The sequence below is a fragment of the Typopeltis vanoorti genome, chromosome 15 (assembly GCF_054136105.1).
Source record: "Typopeltis vanoorti isolate ZY-2024b chromosome 15, IOZ_Tvanoo_1.0, whole genome shotgun sequence".
NCBI lineage: Eukaryota > Metazoa > Arthropoda > Arachnida > Uropygi > Thelyphonidae > Typopeltis > Typopeltis vanoorti.
In genome coordinates, this window is record NC_143563.1 from 69,296,390 (window position 1) to 69,318,652 (window position 22,263).

The 22,263-nt window shown below is 35.4% G+C and overlaps 1 protein-coding gene across 1 annotated transcript in view; it reads left to right on the forward strand.

The window, feature by feature from the left end:
* LOC150098856 (myosin-2 essential light chain-like) overlaps positions 1-22,263 on the forward strand; it is a 101,156-nt gene that overhangs the window by 45,802 nt on the left and 33,091 nt on the right. The window contains exon 4 of the mRNA XM_090405084.1: positions 11,859-12,023. Coding sequence (XP_090261210.1) covers positions 11,859-12,023 — 165 coding nt within the window. The remainder of the gene's footprint in view (positions 1-11,858; positions 12,024-22,263) is intronic.

A 22,263-nucleotide genomic window follows, 5' to 3' on the forward strand; every position in this document is an offset into this window, starting at 1 on the left:
ATTAATTATTATTATTAACATCTGATCTCCATGAAGTCAGAGACTCATCGTGGGAGGTGCACACTATTGCACACAATGCCCATCCAACTATGCCTTAAACTGATTCAATGTGTCTACATTCACAACACACTCAGGCAATGCATTCCACTCACCAACCACTTTCACTGCAAAGAGCCTACTCCACACTCCTCTGCTCATACCCTCCTTATACAGTTTCTAGCAATGTCCTCTTGTTCTATCCTCCCTCCTCTCCCATTCTATGAAAAATCTCTTCCTTGTCGACCTGATAACAACCCTTGATTGACTAGCTTATATGTCTCAATCATATCCCCCCTCTTATTCATGAGGCATTGCATGCAACGACATTTTCTCAATCTGTCCTCATACTCCACATTCCAAAGATAATCCATATGAGGCCTAATCAAGGCCTTAAGTAACTTGGCATTGTTTTTATATTTTTTATAAAACATTTACCACATGTTTTATATATATATATATACAAAAAACCAAATGTTTTTTATAAAACATTTTTTTATAAAACATTAACAATTATAAAACATTGTTTTATAATTATACAGTGGCATCATAACTTCTTTATTTCTACATGTCAGGTTGCTCCACATCATTGCCGTTATCCGATGTGTCGTCTTCACAATGTGTGCAATGTGGCCCCTGAATTTCAGGTTAATGAACTTTTCACCATCAAAACTTGAATGGAATTATATGGTTACAACCCTCATCAAATCCAACAGATAATTGACTCCTATAGCTAAGGATTCTTAGACAGACCACAGGGTTCCAATCCATTATATTTTTGGTATCTCTGAACCCATTAGTAGAATTTTGAAGAAGTTTTACCTCAATCACACAGATTTTCTTATCAACAAAATTTTTCATCTGTTACCATCTACAAAAGACAAACTATCATTGCTATCTTTAGCTGGTGTTTACAAGATCCATTAGGAATATAATCTGACATATTTTGGTCAGACAGGTCATTCTGTGGAAAAAGGAATTAATGAACATCAGTATTACATTGAATATGTGAAACTCAGTTTGGTTTGGTATAGCATGGTATTGACACTAAACATAGTATTCTGTGGGATGAATGCATGAAATTTAATATGAAAGCTTTTTCAAAGCAAGTTCAAAGCTGTTTTATATTGGCCTAACCTGAATCAGAATGATTCCCTCCCCCCTCAAATGTTTGGATATTCTCATCTTACATAAATATCAAAAATAGTTTTAATATTATTTATTGTTAATATCAACTTCTAGCACACGGCAACTGTTTTTAATTGGTAAATCAATCGTTGTTTCCATTGATTGATGATGTACTGTTATTTTCAGTATGAAATATTTGTACTTTCATATTAAAGTTTATTACTGCGATCTCTCTCTCTCTCTCTCTCTCTCTCTCTCAAAAAAAAAAAAAAAAAAAAAAGCCTTTAATGATACATAACTGTCTTAGAAATGAACTTGTTTTCCATAACATTGAAATATAAAAGGAAGAACTGATTACCAACAATTAATGTTCATATCTTCGAGATATGCCCTCAACTGCTTCTCAAATGTCTTTTCCTCCATAATCTAGTCATTATAGAGTTTTCATTATATGCAGATATAAGCTTCATTAACTTCATCACACTTTAATAAAGCTATTGTTTCTTGCTTATGATAAAACCTGTACCATTTTTTGGCTACTAATTAGTACTTTTCCAAAACAAACAAGACTTAGGTATAGTTTCTAGGAAAATTCCAGGCTATGTCGTGGGCTCACATCATACATTCAACGAATGTATAACCTTCACAAAAGTAACCTACCAGAGAACCATCCTCACATGCACTGCACAAAAAATACACAACATTCCTCAAGAATTGCCTACATGATGTTGTGTGATGTAGGCAATTCTTTGCCTACATGACGTAATGTAGGCAGTTCTTTGCCTACATCACAAAAGCCAAACTTTGCTACAGTATGCGGTAACTGCTCCATTCCCGCGGGAATAAAAAAATTTGCTACTGGGCATCACGCATACTTGTAAAACAAGCCATACATGACAGATTCAGAAAGAAAAATCAAGTTTATTCATACATCCACAATACAAAACGTAGATTGAAAACCTTAATGACCCCAAAAAAATGGGCAGTTTTCTCTGAAAGTACCCAAACACACATCAACGACTATGTGCTGTTAATTGAAGCTTGATGCGAAACAATTGCCTTAACAGGCACCAAATACATAATACATACTGTTCCCAATTCTTCAGACACCACCGCCTCATGACCCACACATGACAACTCCATCAAAAATCTGTCACACCACATTCTCACACCCAACGAAATCGCCATCCTAAACAAAGGACTTAACTTCGCTATATCCCCTAAATATGTACCGAAAAAAAGATGTCATGATTGAAGTCCAAGCGAAACTTGAAAACAAACAGAGATACAATCATCATCATCATCATATTCCTGCCATGTACCCTCAAGGGGTGTACAGGATATGACAGTACTACATGAAAAAATTACATCATTACTAACTTCCTATCTACAATTTTCCTCCAAATCAGTCTGTTACTTGTCAAGACTCCAACATTATCAGATCTTATATTTCTATCGTCTAAGGCACTTTGTACCGTATCAATCCACCTATATCTTGATCTTCCTCTGGGTCGTTTTCCTGCCAACCTGGCAGAGAACACTTGTTTTGCTAATCTTTCCTCTCCCATTCCATTTAAGTGACCATACCATCTGAGATTAGCTCTGCTAACGCATTCTTGGATGCTGACAATGTCAAGTTCTTTCCTAATATCCTCATTTTTAATATGATATTGCCATTGATGCCATCTGTTCACGCCTCTAATCTTTCTCAGGACTCTCATATCTGCGGTCTCTAGTCTTTGGCCAAGTGTTTTACTTCTGACCCAGCTCTCAGATCCATAAGTTAAAACTGGTTTGAACACAGTCTTGTATACAGCTAATTTAGTGTTCCGACTAATTTCTTTCTTATTCCATATGAATTTATTCAATTGACTTCCCACGATACCAGCTTTGCTGATTCTGTTGTCTATTTCTATATTTAGTTTACCATCTTCAGTAAAAATTGTGCCTAAGTAGCTGAAATGTTTTACTTGTTCCACAGGTTCTCCATTCACAACACAGTTGACATTTTCAATGATTCTGCCTATTTTCATTGTCTTTGTCTTTTTATTGCTGACCTTCATACCATATCTATTACAACAGCTATTCAATTTAGTCAGAGAATCTTGCAGACTTGTAGCGGATTTATTTAGAAGTATAACATCATCCGCATAAAGCAAAGAGCTGACATTAACATCTCCAATTTTGATATCAGGTTTAATACCACTTTCCTTCATAATGTGATCCATATAGATAATGAATAACAGAGGGGATAATGTACATCCTTGTCTCACACCAGATTTAACATTAAACCATCTTCCTGTACTTCCTTCAATTCTAACTGCTGACTCACATCTCAAATAAAGACTAAGTATTGCTTGATATAATGCCCCATTGACACAATATAACTGCAGCGTATTGAATAGCTTCTCTCTTGGCACCTTGTCATATGCCTTTTCCAAATCGACAAAACTTAAATACAGATCTTTGTTATATTCCCATGCTTTCTCGACTATTTGTCGTAAAGTGAAGATCTGATCCTGACAGCCTCTATTTGGCCTGAATCCAGCTTGTTCTTCACCAAGCTTTTCTTCCACAATTCTTCTCAACCGTTTCTCAAGTATACTTGCATATATCTTGCCAGGAACATTCAGTAGGGAAATACCTCTGTAATTCTCACATTCAGTTTTATTTCCCTTTTTATATATGGGTACTATGAGAGCTCTACTCCAATCATCGGGAATTCGTCCCTCTGTCCAGGCTTTCTGAACTATGCAGTGCAGCCACTGTAAGACTTTTATACCACCATACTTCAGCATTTCTGGTCGAATATCATCTACTCCTGCTGCCTTTCCACATTTCAAGCCTTTGATGGCTTTTTCTACTTCAAGTATGGATATGTATTCCTGACTGCATGCCTGGTCAGCGTTTTTTATCACTGTGCTGTCATCACTGCTTGTTTCCTTTAGCAGTTTTTCGAAGTAATTACTCCATACTTCAAGGATATCTTTTTCTCCTGTTTTCATTTCACCTTTATCATCTCTAATTCCTTTTACAGCACTCTTTCCTCCATTCCTAAGCTTCTTCAACAACCTCCAGAATATTTTGCCACCTTCTTGATATTTATTTTCTATATTCTTGCCAAAATCCTCCCATGACTTTTGTTTAGCTAGTTTTACACACTGTTTAGCTTTCTTACATTTGTCTCTGTATTCTGTAAGAGTAAAAGCTGACTTATTTGCCAGGAACTTTTGATATGCTTTCTTCTTTTCCTTCACTGCCTCTTTAACTTCCTGTGTCCACCAGGGAGTTCTGATTTTTTTATTCTTGCACACAACCTCACCACATGCCTCTCTGGCAGAATCAATCAATGTTTCCTTCAGAGTTTGCCACTGAATCTCCAAGGTTTGATTCCTGTTCTCAAACTCTTTCATTTTCTTTTCAATAATATTTCTGTATTTTAGTGTACAGTTCACATCTGAGAGCTGCTCAACTTTTATTCGCTTTAAAACTTTCTTACATGTTATTCTTTTCAATATGAAATTCAATTTTATCCTGCTCAAGACTAAATAGTGATCACTTCCAATTTCAAATCCTCTGTACACTCTGGTGTCCTGCACCAGGGAGAAAACATCACTATCAACAATAACATAGTCAATGAGACTTTTCTTATTCCTAGCCTCTTCTCTCCATGTGAATTTGTGCACATTTTTATGTTGGAACATGGTGTTAGTAATAACCAGTCCATGTCCTGAGCAGAAATCCAACAGATATTTGCCATTATTATTAGCTTTGCTCTTTTCTCCAAATTTTCCCAAAATATTTTTGTATGTCTCACAATCATTTCCTACTCTGCTATTTAGATCCCCAACAAGGACCAACTTTTCCTTTTTCATTGTGTCAGTTGCTTTTTCTAAGGCCTCAAAAAATTCCTCCACTTCTACCTTAGTAGAACCTTCTGTGGGACCATAGGCACAAATAAGTCTCATTGTCCAGTTCCCCATTCTCATATTTGCCCACATTACTCTACTTGAGACTGACTGCCATTCAAGAAGATTAGCCTCGTATTTTGTGTTGAATACTATGGCTACTCCTTCTTTTCCTTGATTGTCATTGCCTGAATATAACATTTTGTATTTATTGCTCAGAAAGATCTCACCAGTTTTGGTCTTTTTTGTTTCAGTCACCCCTATTATGTCGATCTGGTACTTATCTAATTCCTCAGCTAGCTCCATTTCTTTGCCATTCAGGCTTCTTACATTGATAGTACCGATCTTTAACTCTGGTGATGTTGAGTTGGGGTTTGTTTTCAGATTTGAGATACAATATTCCAAAAAATAAACAACATTATAAATAGCAAAATAATAGTGAAACCCAACATTACTCCCAACTTATAAAGAGCCTTTTTATCTTTAAGAAAGAACCCAGATATCATGATCACAAAAGCTGACAAAGGAGATGCTGTAGTCATCATCAACAAAACCGATTACCACAACAAAATAACGGCCGTCTTGAACTACCAACACACCTACCAAAAAATCCACAATGATCCTATTCCCGACCTCATAAAACAAATCAACAGCACCCTACACACCTTAAAAAGTTGAAACAAAATAGATAAAACCACAATGAGACACACAACCTCCCGCACCCCTATATGTTTGGGAACATCAAAACCCACAAAGACGGTTATCCGATACGATCCAAAGTCTCCTACAAGAACACCACCATCACAGCTCCTTTATCAAAATTTGTTGCCAAACTCATCAAACACTACTAACAACGTCTATCTGTATGATCAAAAATACGGACGACCTATTCCTGAAAATAAATAACACTACTCCATCCCAAGATGACATCCTCACCTCACTAGATGCAACTTCATTATACACCAACGTGGATGACCCCACTGTGTGTGTGTATGATGTCATTAGACATCATACACACACACTACTCACAGAGGACCACACCCTACCACACACGCACAAAATTAACACCAAATGACATCATTAACTTGATCAAAACCCACAGCCAACTTCTTTAAGTTCAACAACTCCTTATATGTTCAAATTTTCGGTCTCCCAATGGGCCAGAACATCAGTGGACAACTAGCAGAATTATTCCCACATATAAAATCACCTTTTATGGCAGATACATAGACTATATTCTATGCATTGGTAAACCCTCACACATCTCCGCCTTATAAACATCCCTCAACGATTATAGCAACAGACTACAATTCACCATGGAAACAGAACAGAACAGAACAAATCCATCAATTTCTTAAACCTGACATTAATCAGAAGCAATAACAAAATACTACGAAGATATTCCACAAACCACACATATTGGAAACTACCTCCATTTCAATTCATACCACCCATATTTCGTTAAAAAATCAGTCATCCTATCACAATTTATCAGTGCTTACAAATCCTCAACCAACAGTAATTATCTTCACATGGAATTAAAATATTTCACACAAGTTTTCAAAAATCGCAACTATCCCACACATTTAATGAGTTACGCGAACAGTACGGCAAAATCCTGTCATATCAATAATACAACCAAAACAGACTTCCCTACACGTATGGTTATCAAATTGCCATACATCCAAAACACATACAAAGCTTACAAATACATTTTCAAACACACGGATTATAAGCTAGTATTCACCACGAACCAAAAATTTGCAACTCTCCTAAAACCCACTAAGTCTCTCACACACAAAGAAATATTCGAACACCCCAACGTAGTCTACAAATTTCCTTGTCAAAAAGACTGTGACTTCGCATACACTGGCTCTACAATTAGGTGTTTGTGGACTAGACTACAAGAACACTTCAGGGATTGCAATATTCCCATTCCGGATTATCTGAACACAAAAAAAACATCGCAACATCAAAAAGAAAAATAAAACAGAGTACAGGGAAGACAGAAATTGCAGCTCATGCCCTTGAACTGAAACATATCCCCCAAATCGACAAGGTTGTAATCATAGACAAACAAGACAATGAAACAATGCTTAGAATATCTGAAACTATTGCCATAAAATGCGATGAAAATTCAATCAATGTCCACTGCCCCTACCTAATTTCCGAATGGTGGATGATTCAGAACTTACAAATTAAGCCACGCCTCCGGCCGTTTAGTGACAACAAACGCCCTTATTTGGCAGATTCGACTTCCAGTCTTGACATAACCCTACATTCATTCCGAAAATGTTCCGATGATGGTCAGTCGGCTGAAACAGTCCACACCCCATTAACACTCTCTCCTGCCCCAGTTTCCCCATAAGTAAACCCTTCCTCTTCTCTCCCCCTCTCCCAATTTGCACCCCTAAACACAATAGTATATATATATATACAGGGTGTTCGGGATAAATTTGACAGTTTCGTAAGGAAAAAGAAAATCTTCTTTGTATCTATTAAATTTAATGAATTGACAAAAAAACATTACAGGCAGAGTTAATTACAATACTATCAACAAGATTTACTCAAAATAACCACCATTAGCATCGATCACAGCTTCAATTCTGCTTCGGAACCTCGAACAAGCTGATGCTACAGTCTCCCTGGGAAGGGCCGCAAAAACTGTTTTAATTTTATCCATTAACTGGGCTTTTGTATTACTGGAAGTGCGATTGGTGTCTTTTTCAACTGCGCCCCATACAAAATAATCCATGGGGTTAAGGTCTGGGGAGTTTGGAGGCCAAACATTTGGACTGGTGAAGTCGTAGAAATTTTCAGACAACCATTTTTGACTTTTCCCAGAGGTGTGGCAAGGGGCCGAATCCTGCTGCCATACATACGGCCTACCATTGGCTACCCTTGTTATCCAGGGCTTGACTACAGTTAGCAACTCCACGAACAAAGCCCGAATTCCAATGCCAGGGTTCTTCAACACCTGTTCCTGCAGATTTGCGAGGAATTCTGCTGTACGAACGCAATCAGATCGTCTGCTAGGGATCTTTCTTCTTGCTACATCCTCGTAGTCACCATTGCAAGTCTCTAGTTCATGCCTGATTGTTTTTACTGTATTCAGGGAGCATTGGGCAGCAGTCGTAATATCCTTATTTTGATGGTGGGCACGAATCATCATGATACAAGTTATTCTCTTCCATGATTCAGGTGGGTTCCAGCTATCCATCCTTTCTGACATCTTGTATATGAATGAAGAAGGGTCCAAACTTTTAAATGAAGAGAAGTGTGTGTTAATACATGTAACTTACGGAAAAATATAATTAATTATAAATATGTCAAATTTATCCCGAACACCCTGTATATATATTATTAACACAAAACCCAGGTTTCCAAATTTATTTTTCCCATGTCAAAACACCCCTCCCCCATGCTCCCTTCCTTCCCCCTTGTTATAAACAACCTTAAGCAGGATCATGAAATTGGAAGACATCCTAGTATTCAAACAAGGTATGTACAAAATTTTTCCACCTCTTTTATTCTGCTATAATTGCCTTCTATACTCACCCATAATGCCCTAAAATATATATACCCCTTTTTTGAGTAATAATAGCCAATGTATTTAAAATAAGGGACACTCCTAAACAAAAACAGGCTATAATAGCCGTAATTATAATAACAAGACTTAGTCACTTAAGGGTTTTTTTTCTTTCCCCTCCCTTTGTGTCACTTGAATTCAAAATCGGACTTCTTCAGTAATATCCACAATCCTCAACTTTACCTCAAGTGTCAGTTATTAAATTTTAATGCCTACAAACAAATTATTTTTATGAAATCAAAATTGTAAATACATTAATCTGCTTTAATCAACCCTTGACTTCAGTTCCAAAGTTCTGATCTGAAATGTGACACTCAAAATAGCATTTCCCAAACACAATGCCCTATGTGAGATTTGTAAATTTTGTTACCGGAAGCCTTTTTTAATGGTTATCATTTTCTGTATATAAAAAGCATGCTATACTATAATATGCCGTGAAATGAGAATTAAAAAATCATTAGAGTGTTGGTATTTTTTATGAATAATCTAATGAGTTTTTTAATTATCTTTAGAATTACACAGATTAATTAGGATCTTAAATTTTTTTTATTTTATTCTAAAATAAGTTTTCACCAATTAGTTTTCTTGAATCTGGCACAATATCACAATAACATACTTGTTTGAGACTACTACTCCACTTATTGAAGGCCTGAAGCAACTTGAAAAAGTTCCATGTTTGGTCTCTAGAGTAGGGGTTCTGAACTATGTACAAAATAAATAAAAACACAAAAATATATAATTCATTTAAAAATAGAAAAGGCTCAGCCTGCCTGTTGATGAACATACTATAGGTTTACAAATAAACCTTTTGTAGGTGGGAGCCACAAAAATTAATTTTATAGTGTAGACTCATTTATTGTTAGTTTGCTAAGAATTATCATGCTTATTCTGACCAACTAAAGTAAATTTGTTAAAATGTAATTTATTTTTCCTTTCTAAAAGATTTCATTAATTGCCAAAATGAAGGTGATCAAAATGTACTGCTAATTTCTGATTTTGTGTGTTATGAAAAACTGAAAGAAACATCAAAATCTGTAGTAAAAAAATATTCATGGCCAAGTGACAAAACAGCATGTCTTCGAAACCTTAATTTTCAAAAGCAAACTACTTAACAGTTCAGTTATGAAAAATACAACTTAAATATGAAATTTCATGGTGATGGAATTTTTACCTTCAGTTTATGCCTAATCTCCAATTAGTGTTGATAGTTCAAATTGTTGTTTTGGGTAAAAATCTTAATCAGAAGCTAATAAAAGGTGCATATGTAAGCTATTTTCTTCATGTTTATAGTGTTACAGTATACTTTATTTAACCAGCTGTCATCCAATTTTATTATCACGTTCGCAAAACATTGGAGATTTATGTATATCACATTAGTACTGTTAGTGGACTAAGCGATAATCAGTCAGTTATGCTCTAGAAACCAATCACCGCTTTTCAAACCACTCCATGTCTTGATGCATGACTACTACTATTTTTGCATATGCGAGGTAACAGTAGCAGCATGTCATACAATGAATATTATATACCACCAAATATTCAGTGGTGGTAATGGATTCATTAACCTATTGGCTACAAAAGCAACAAAACTATTCACTTATTAATGCAGACTAGCCTTTGATCATGTAAGAAAAATTCACTTTGTTTTGCAGAAATTCTGTATAAAAAAATGAAAATTATCATAAAATATTAGTACTGTCCACAAATTGTCTTGGACAAGTGTGTAGGCTGTTATACCATCTGGAGGAAAAACGTCAAGAAGTAGAGAACAAGGATGTGATACCAGTATCATAAAACTTGGTCATTATAGTGCAAGATGGAGTTATATGATGGGGTATATTTTTCTAGTATTCCTTAGACCTCCTTCCCCTGTGATTAATTGAGCAAGTGCTGAATGGTGCAGCCTATCTGAACATTAAAAGTATGCCTCTTCATGTTGATCATTTACCTACATGTGATGGATACTTTCACCAGAGTAGCACACCATGTCATCTAGGAATGGGTTATTTGTATTTACTTTAACAAATTATTCCCTTTGAGCATCTTTGGAATGCAATGGAATGAGGTGTTTGCCACTTTGATCCAATATCAGATTGTATGGAACCGCAGGAATTTATCATATCCAGCGTAGTGTTTCTAGAATCCTGTAAAGTTTGATGCTTTAGCATGCTGAGGCTGTTTTGAAGCTTCAGTGATTTAGCATGCAGCTGGCGATTGTTACTTTTCTTTTTGAAATGGTTCATGCATGAAAGGTTGTAAACTTCTAATAGCACGTTAGTGCTCCAGATGGGCTAAACATTAGATAATCAGAATAAATATGACATTTTTGTTAAGCTACTTTAGATCTTTAGTAAGCAGGGTTGTGCTCTTAACTAGGCAGTGGAAACCATACAAGAATTTATGCTTGGTATATTCAGTTTAGCCTCTGCAGTAAGTTAGCACAGGTTGTTAGTTAAGAATTATAAATCCTTTTGCCTAATGTAATATGTAAATATTATGTCTGGTCATGAGGCTTATATTGTTGGCTGTTCATAATAGTATTTTTAAGGATATTACAACATAGAATATGTATTAATTAGAAAAATTTCATTAGTACTTACGATATTTCAGCAAAGCCAAATTTCCATCATTAGGACATTATGCAATAAGTGCATGCAAACACTATAAGTGAGACTGAAACAGATCAACCAAAGATGAGCCCAAAGTCCTGTCCCCTAATGGGCTAAAATGGGAATTCTTGACTGTTGGGATGATGATCTGAAGATGAGCATTTGTGAAATTTAGGCATATTCCAGGAATAGTCTCATATTTATATTTGCTGTGGTGGACTGAGGTAGCCTTTTTCCCAGTATATCCTGTGGTGGATGTCCAAAGTATGGTCCGTTAGTCCTGAGTGGCTGTAGTTGATGGAACCAGATGTCATCGTGCTCTGCAATTTTGATTTTGGTTATAGGACAGCATCCAGTTGCAATGTACCTGGTAAACACCTTGCAAGTCTAAGAGCTATGGCTAGGTTTACAGAGGAAACTATTTTTTTATTGTCCATTATATTTTGAAATATACACATTTAAAGAATTGGAGCACCTGTGTTTAAATTTTTTAATATTAGGTCAAATAAGGTAAGAAAAATATATTTTATGCAATATGTTATGATCTTTACATTGTCAAATGCAGTGGAAAATTAATTTATTTTGCAGATGATCGCATCAGTTTTGAGGTATTCTTGCCTATTCTTCAAACTATTAGCAAAAATCGAAGCACTGATACAGCTGAAGATTTCATAGAAGGCCTGCGACATTTTGATAAAGATGGCAATGGCTATATCAGCTCAGCTGAACTACGTCACTTATTGACAACTCTCGGTATGATGTTCTTATATTAAAAAATTTCTCAAATAAGTACATGTTGTTGATGAATGCATAGTTTTCATTCTGGAATATAGTATTCAGCAAAACAAACTACATTTGGCAGGAGAAAAAATAGTTAGGATAAATTATTTAGTACATCTGATAGAAAATAACATAGTATTGTGTACAAAAATATTTTTGGGGTGTCCCTCAAATATAAAACTAAGGAGGAAAGCTGAGGAATATGGGGCAAGCTGCTCTTCATTTGTAATTTTTGTCCATTCACCTGAAAGCAATATTTGAAATATATAAAGAAACGGTATCTATTAACAGTTATCTATATAACAAAACACAGATAATTCACCTATTTCTTTAATGTTTCAATGCTTAACTTAGCCAGCAGAATTTTTATTAAGAATGTGATCTAAAAAATGAACCCTGATTGGTATAACTCATCTGTAGTCTTTTTGACATAAACAGAGTACATATATTTGCCCTCTCAGTATCCAAAAAATTTGGTTTTCCATTTTACCAAAGGTGTTACTGTACTCTAAACAGCTATTAATGCTATAAAAATTAAAAATCCATCCAACCATTGAATACTGTGACATCCTTCAGTGTCCCCTAAAAATTCTTGACCAAATACAGAAGAGAGCAATTGGATTGATTAGTGGCCCATCTCCTAGCATTCCATTGTTTATCAGAATTGTTCTTTCTCTCATTCTCCTCTAAATCTGTTAAAACGTACAATAGTTATTCAGTTCACAGTTCAACCCCAGACTTACTAATTTTTCTTCCATTTTTGGTGTAGTCTCCCTTTTTGTATTTCCTGAAGAGTGTAATTTTCAGAGTTTCAGTATTGACAAGTTTCTTTTTCCTGAAGTTGAAAAGCCTCACAAGAAATGACCACAAAAAAAAAAAAAAAAAGGAAAAAAAAAGAGAGAGATACAGATTGTGGAAGGAAAGCGTTGTGAAGAACAAGCTGGATGCATGCCAAATAGTGGCTGACAGGATCAGATTTTTACTTTACGACAAATAGTTGAGAAATCATGGGAATATAACAAAGATCTGTATTTAAGTTTTGTAGATCTGGAAAAGGCATATGACAAGGTGCCAAGACAAAAGCTATTCAAAATGGTACAGTTGTATGGTGTCAATCAGGCATTATATCAAGCAATACTTAGTCTTTATTTGAGTTGTAAGTCAACAATTAGAATTGAAGGAAGTACAGGAAGATGGTTTAAAAAAACATTTAATTTTCTTGATCAAAAAGCTCTGGAAAAACTTTTATTGGGATTATATTGATCGAGTGTATATAATAAACAACTAAGTTATACCAACTAGTTTCACCAACTAAGCTAAGTCTGTTGGCATCTTCAGGGTACATAACTGATGTAAGGCACTAAAAAGTAAAAAACTGTTACAAACTAAAATCAACCGATTCCAATTATATTAAACAAAGAACAGAGCACATACAATACATTCATAGAGCGTGGATGATCTCACTTGTTGTTATTTAGGAACATTCTATAGTTGCCACTATAATTGGAATCGGTTGATTTTAGTTTGTAACAGTTTTTTACTTTTTAGTGCCTTACATCAGTTATATGTACCCTGAAGATGCTAACAGACTTAGTTGGTGAAACTAGTTGGTATAACTTAGTTGTTTATTATATACACTTGATCAATATAATCCCAATAACAGTTTTTCCAGGAAGATGATTTAATGTTAAATCTAGTATCAGACAAGTATATACATTATCCCTTCTGTTATTCATTATCTATATGTATGACGGAAATGATATTAAACCTGATATCAGAATTGGAGATGTTAATCTCAGCTCTTTGCTTTATGGGGATGATGTTATACGAGGGTGGTCTGAAAAGTTCTCGGCCTTGATCATAGATGGCAACACTATCGGCACAATTTTTTTTTTCTAAGTTGGTACATCTGTCATAAGCATCCATGTGAAATTGCAAGTATTGCAAGTCACTCTATCAAGTAGTTTATTTTATACAGCTGTCTGAATCAAAAGTGTTGTCTGTATTCCTTGAAATGGATAAAAATTGAGTATCGTGTGGTTATAAAATTCTTTGTAGAAGAAGGTTTAACGCCAAATGAAATTCATTCGAAGTTCATAAAAGTTTATGGGCACTTTTCTCCTTTGTTTTCAACAATTAAGAAATGGGCTGCTTAGTTTAAATGGGGCCCTACCAGCATTGAAGATGATCTACGTGAAGGACATCCAAAAAGTGTAACAACACCAGAAATCATTGATCAAGTGCACGATATGGTATTGGATGACTGGCGAGTCAAAGTGCGTGAAATTGCTGAGACTATAGGCATTTCAAAAAAACGTGTAGGATATATTTTGCATGAAGAATTGCAAATGAAAAAGCTTCATGCAAGATGGGTGCCGCACTTGCTCACAGCAGATCAAAAACGCACTCACAAGCGAAGCTCCAACTGATACAACCATCATACTCGGTGACCTAAATGCAAAAGCTCAACGTGTGGTTCCCCTGATTTAGACCATGAAGGTTAACAATTGGAAGACCTCTTTACAGATTTGGAACTCACAACAATTAACAATGGACAGAGCACCTATCTCTCTAAAACTATGGGAACTGAATCTGCTATTGACATCACAGCTATTAATTATAACATTGCACCAAGTGCACAATGGAAAATTTTGGGAAATGCCATCAGTGACCACAGACACATAATAACAACACTAAACTTCAAGATTGATCAAGAACAGCAAATCAAAAGAACACGGAACTTCAGAAAAGCTGACTGGACAAGGTTTACTCAAATCTTGGAGAGCCTCTGTCAAGATGAACCTGTCTCTGGAAACCTTGACAGAAAATTACAAATCCTTACTTCACACATCAATAAAGCTGCCAAAGCAACAGTACTAAGAGGCAAATGGAAAAATACCTGGATACCATACTGGAAAGATCACAATATTGATCCATTGATTACAGAAAGAGACAATATCAATGAACAATTCAGAGTTAATAAAACTGATGAATCCAGAAAGAAATTAATGGACATAACACACAAAATTGAGCAGGAAATTTGGAAGTGTAAACAAGAGAAATGGGCAGAGCTTTGCAGTAACCTGGACCCAAGAAAAGACGGCCAACTCTGGAACATTATCAGAATCCTAGACAACAATATCAAAGAAGAGAACCAACAGAAAGCAAACTTCATCATAAATGCTGGGAAACAAGCTATTACAGATCAAGAAATTGCAAAAACCTATTCAAACAACTCCAAACTTCAGTATAACAGAGAGGACAAGGCTCTCAATAAACTCACAAATAAAATACTAAAACAAGCAAGAACATACCAAACTAATGACATCTTCTCCGAAGAATTTACACTGAGTGAACTAAATTCATCAATCGAGAAAACTGCACCTAATAAATCTCCTGGTAATGATCTTATCTTTGGTCACATGGTCAAACACCTTGGCAAAAACGCCAAAGAACAACTTCTGGACATTCTCTATACCTCTTGGCGAACAGGCAAACTTCCAAAATAATGGGAAAATCAATTATTATACCTATCCTGAAACCTGACAAAAATGCTGCAGAATGTCAAAGCTATAGACCTATTGCATTAACTAGCATACTCTGTAAAATTACTGAAAGAATCAATACACTTCAGCCTCATGCACTGACTGACAAAAAATAAGAAAATTTACTATTACCAAACTGCCTATAGAGCCCATCATTCAACAACAGATCAATTATTCCACTTCTGCCTTTCAATTGTGTTTGGATCAAAAAATTAATACAAACAGTACATGATGTTGGAATTAGAGGAAATGCTTTAACCTGGATTGCTGATTTCAGTAGAGGAGGAAAGATCAAGGTTAGAATCAATGCAGCAATATCAAGAGAGCAGAGAACCTGGGCTGGTGTTCCCCAGGGCTCTGTACTCAGTCCCTTACTATTCCTTTTATATGTCAATAACATTCATCCCTACCTTACAGAAGACACCAAAGTAGCTTGCTACGCAGATGATATATAGCCATATGGCACACAAGTGCTAAAATCAAAGAATCAGAGGAGATTCCAAACAAATCCATGAGAGGATTAGAAAAATGGTCAGATGAACTTAAACTCAAAATCAACCCAGACAAAACAAAACTAAGCACCTTTAGTATACAGACAGGAAAAATAGACATTCCTACAATCCCAAAGTCATGGTCAACAACAAGCTAATTGAAAAAGTCACAAATCCAAAATATCTTGGTATTACGCTTGATCAGGAATTGCGTTTGCACAACACATCTCTAACACTTCCAACAGAGCTCTAAAAAAAAAAAAAAATTAAATATACTAAAAAGGCTTTGTGGAACAAATTGGGGTGCAAAGCCAAAAATCCTCAAAACTACTTACACTAATAAGACCAATAATGGGATATGCAGCACCTATCTGGTCACCTTTGGCCTCATCGGTAAAGGAAAAATGAGACAAAATACAAGCAAAAGCATCCAAGATTATTATTAGTGCAGTCTCATCCACTAACAACATCACAGTCCAACAGGAATGTGGGCTTGACCTGCTGGTCAAGCCCACATTCCTGTTGAAAATTTGAAAATAATTTGAAAATTTGCCACCATAAAATTCTTAAATAATATCAGAAGCTACCAAAACGATCATATCTTCCTAAAAACTTATGAACACTGGAATCAAAAATGCAGATTTCATAAATCGTCAACTTTACAGTATGATGACACTATTAGGAAGGAAACTGGTCTTGATCAGCTAAACGCCCACATAAACAAAGAACCTCTATTTTCCAGTCCTTTACCTCCAAATACTTACATAAATCTAAACCTTACCAAACTCTGTACAAAAAAAAAAAAAAAAAAAAAGAAATGCTCAAGGAAAAAGGCCGAAATACTATCTTCTTTCATCCTCTAAACAGGTTATTTGTTATACCGATGGAGCGTCAGACACCAGCATGATTAATGGAGGTGCTGGTGTTCTCCTTCTACTCCCGAAAGGTGAAAAACTCTCAATAAAAGTTGGATCTGGGAGAATTGCCTTCAATTTTACCAGTGAACTTTATGCAATAAATAAAGCACTCAAAGCCTACTTAAAATTATCATCTCAACAATCGGAGGGAATTATAATTTACAGTGACTCAAGATCAGCTATGAAGGCAATCAAAAATGGCAATACCAAGCTCACACAAGACACCCATAAACTCTTGAATCAACTAAAATGTATAGGAAAAAATTGCATTTTACAATGGATTCCTGCTCATGTAGGCATTGATTACAATGAAGCATCTGATAAATTAGCAAAAGAGGCCAGAGAACTCAACCAAGAAACTCGCATGATAATTCTTGCTGATGCTAATGCACTAGCAAAAGCTAAACTAATTCCACTGAAATCAGTGATACAACATCAAATTCCCAAAGTCAATTCTGACAGAAAGACCACCACGATAGCAAGACTACAAACAGGACATTATAGAGGAATGAAGATCAATACAGATGATGCGAGAACATATAGAAACTGCAACAACTTCTGCAATACTGAACTGACACCCACTCACATGTTTACCTATCCAGCAATTACAGCAGCCTTGCACAAAATAGATCCTAATCCTGAACACTATACAAACAAAATAATTGACATAGCCAAAGTAGTTCAAGGAGCACATGGAAACATCTAAGACTCTTCAAAGGACAAGACAACAAACGACTAGACGAAAAAATTCGTGAGAAAAGACCCTGTTTGCAGAAGAAAAAAATCATCTTTCATCCGAACAATGCACCTGCCCACAAAGGTGTTTTGGCAATGGGAAAATTAAGGGATCTGCACTATGAATTGTTGGAACATCCACCCTATTCCCCAGATTTGACTCCCTCTGACTTCTGTCTCTTCGCAAAACTAAAACACTTCCTTGCTGGTCAGTGTTTTTCTTCAAATCAAGAGGGGATTGCAGCTGTAGAGGGCTATTTTGCAGATCTTACTGAGAACCACTACAGGGACAGGATAATGGTGCTGGAGCATTGCTGGAATAAATGTATTAGTCTTAACGGAGATTATGTTGAAAAATAAAAATAATTTTGAAATTATAAATTCATTTTTTTCATTGTTAGGCCAAGAACTTTCCAGACCACCCTCTTACTGCTAAATAAATCCAGTATAAGTGTGCAAGATTCCCTGACTAAATTCATTAACTGTTGTAATAGATTTGGTATGAAGGTCAGCAATAACAAGATAAAGACAATGAAAATATCAACTGCATTGTAAATGAAGAACCTATAAAACAAGTAAAACATTTCAGCTACTTAGACACAATTTTTAGTGAAGAGGTAAATTAAATATGTAAATAGACAACAGAATCAACAAAGCTGGTATGGTAGGAAGTCAGCTGAATTAATATATATTGAATAAGAGAGAAATTAGTCAGAACACTGAATTAGCTGTATACAAGACGGTGTTCAAGCCAATTTTAACTTATGTGAGAGCTGGGTTAGAAATAAAGCACTTGACCATAGACTAGAGATCTCAGATACGAGAGTCCTGAGAAAGATTAGGGGAATGAACAGATGACATTAATGGCAATATCATATTAAAAAAACAAGGATATTAGGAAAGAACTTGACATTGTTAGCAGAGCTAATCTCAGGTGGTATGGTCCCTTAAACAATGGGAGAGGAAAGATTAGCAAAACAAGTATTCTCTGCCAGGTTGGCAGGAAAAAAACCCAGAGGAAGGCCAAGATATTAGTGGATTGGTACAGTAAAAAGTTCTTTAGAAGATAGAAATACAGGGTATTTCAAATAATTATATTTAATAATGAAAATGTGATACAGTTACAAAATAAATTACCAAGTATGAAGTAAGGCCTAAAATTTCACTCACCACAATTACAAATGCTCAATGTGCCCTCATTTGTGGTTCGTGGTTGCAGAGATATACAATTTTCAAATCAGGACATTCTTTTTGAAACACCCTGTATGAGACAGGTAACAGACTGATTTTGAAGGAAAATTGTAGATAGGAAGTTAGTGATGATGTAAGTTTTTCATATAGCCCTATCATATCCTGTACATCCCTTGAGGATACATATCAGGAATTTGATTATATGAAATTCAATTTTATCTTGCTCAAGACTAAATGATCTCTCCCAATTTCAAATTCTGTGTATATTTTTGTGTTCTGAACCAGTGGGAAAATTGGTATGAACAATAACATAGCCTAACAAAGAATTAAAAATATTTGAATAATGAAATTTGAGAAAACAAGGAAAATATGAAATAAAACAAAAGATGCAGAATGAATACAAGATGACCTGTTTAAAATGTGTATATCCTCAAATATATATTTAAATGATTATTTCAAGATTTTTTTATCCCTTAGTAGAGGGCACTTGTATCTGCATCCTTGTCAGTCTTTGTAAAGTGTTATTTGGTATCTTTAACCCAACAGATGCTACTAATGTAGATGAAATATTTATCAAGTTTAATGCATCCATAAGCATGTGTCAGCCTCTAATTTTCTCCTTGTAGTTTCATATTAAGAAAATTAATGTGATCACAGATAACAATATCAGTCAGTTTCACTGTTTAAATTTTTTTTGTTTGTTTGTTATTAGTGCAACTACTCCAGTATTATGGTCAACCATTTCAGGTGGTGCTCCACATTGATAGTGTAGTTAACACTTACTATAGTGAGCTTATCAGGACCAAAGAAATAGTTTGTTATATTTGAAAGGTCTATACAGTGAATATTCTTTAGTATATCATTAATGCTCTGTGCCTTGGTTAAGTTTATAGTGAGTGAGTTAACTGTAGTGATGTTTGCTATAGTGAACCAAAATTTTAGTCAAGTCAGGTATTATAGTTTTCTGTATACCAGCAAGCCATAATAATGTTATCTTTGAACATTTAAATACCTATTGTTATGTCTTGACGGTCTTCTGTTTTTCGTAAATAACATATCTTCTGTTATCGTGCACCTCTCACAATAGGAACACCATTATAACAAACTTGTGCACTGCTACCAAATACTGAAAAATCCTGACAAAGCTCCATAGGTACAGTGCTATTATAAAAAAAAATCACTCTAAATTGTTCCCATGGTTCTTATGAATTTGCTATAATGAGTTGATTGTACTAAAACAGTCTACACTTCTAATAATAAACTCCCAAAAACCAGACAAGTCTAGAAAGCCAAAACAATAAGAAAATTTTTACAATGGAAATGTCATGGGTTTTGCCAGAATATCGATATCAGAATTTTGTTGCAGAAACACAAACCTTTCTGTTTCTGTCTACAGGAAACCTACTTAAGACTTGATGAGGACCCCCCCCCCCTTATAAGGAATTTCACTGTTGTATGCAAGGACAGAACTAGAGGTGGTCCTGCTCATGGAGGATTAGCTATCCTAGTAGGCAGTCATACCCCTTTCCATTATGTCCAACTTAATACTGCTCTGGAAGCAGTAGCAATTCACCTATCCATGGGATTTCTTATTACATTATGTTCATTTTATTGACCACTGAGTGCTGAGTTAAATGAAATCTATCTTGATAATCATATCTTGCAACTGCCTGAACCCATATTTCTGATAGGTGACTTTATGGTTACAATACTCTGTGGGGTAGCACCAACACAAATAGATGAGGTCAAATCATTGAAAGAATCCTTGATAATAATGACCTCTCCCTTTTGAATATTAGACTCAATACTTTCTTCCATAATCCTACCTGCTCATATTCTGCAATTGACCTTACAATCTGCTTGCATACCATTCTTCCACTGCTCACTTGGAATGTCCAAGAGAACACATATGGAAGCAGTCACCTTCCTGTTCTTTGCACAATGTCTTCACAGGAACCAGGCTGACTGGAACACTTTTTCTCATCTTGCAAAATTTAATGCTGATATTGTCAGTCAAACACATATCAATGAAGCAGTAAATTACATAACAGTGCATTGTCCAGGCAGGAATAGTCTCCATTCCAAGAACATCATCTTGATTTCCACTCTATCCAAAGCCTTGGCAGAAGCCAGAATCCCAGAGCCAAAAGAGATCAACACAAAGCATGGGATATATTTCGTAGATACCCCATCACATCAAACTTAATAGCTTTTAAGCATACTCAGGCCAAAGCACATTATGTGAGACATCAGAGTGAAAAATAATCATTAATTCAATTTACCTCATCGATTAATTAAATGACCAGTGCAAAAATTGTATACGATAAATCCAGAAAATGAAAGGTAGATATAGAGCACACATTTGTCTACTTGAGAACATAATGGAAGTGTTATTGCTGATCCTAAAGCTATTGCTTTGGGGAAAAATTTTGTCAGAATCTCAGCAACAGTTCAAATCCTTCTGAACTTTTAATACTGAAAGAGCAGGACGAAAAACAAAGGCTAAATTTTTCTACCAATCGGCTTGAGCCATATAGTCAGCCATTTGTTAAGCAGGAATTAAAAAGAGCTCTTTTACTGTCTCACCCTAGTGCAGTAGGGCCAGATGACATCCATTATGAAATGATAAAACATCTGCCATCTTCTTTTATTTATCTCCTCCTCTTAATATACAATAGAATACTTGTAGAGGAAGAGTTTCTGGATTCTTGGCATAAGTCAGTTGTCACTGCTATCCCAAAACCAGGAAAGGATTCAACACAAGCAAATAATTATCGACCTATTTCTCTGACCAGCTGTCTTTGTAAGATATTAGGGAAAATAGTCAATGCCAGACTTCTGGTATTTAGAAACAACGATCCTCTCTCTAATACACAGTGTGGTGTCTGTAGACATCGTTCAACTTTAGACCATTTGGTGCGTTTAGAAAGTTGTATAAGAGATGTATTTCTGAAGCAAGACCATCTGGTTTCAGTTTTCTTTAACATGGAAAACGTTTATGACACAACATGGAGATATGGCATATTGAAAGATCTTTATAACCTTCCTGTATTTATTGGACATTTTCTGTCCAGCAAACTTTCAAAGTCAGTGTGGGAACTATGCTATCTTGCCCATATCATTAAGAACAGAGTATTCCCCAAGGTCCTATGTTAAGTGTGACACTTTTTGATATCATAATTCACTGAACAGCTTCCTTCCACTGTAGACAATGTCTTATGACTTCACAATTTACTGTCACTCTCATAACATGAGGGTGTAAAAACAGTCATAATTTAAAATTATGACTATTTTTACAAATTGTTTATGTTAGTACATTATTAATTTTGTTGTA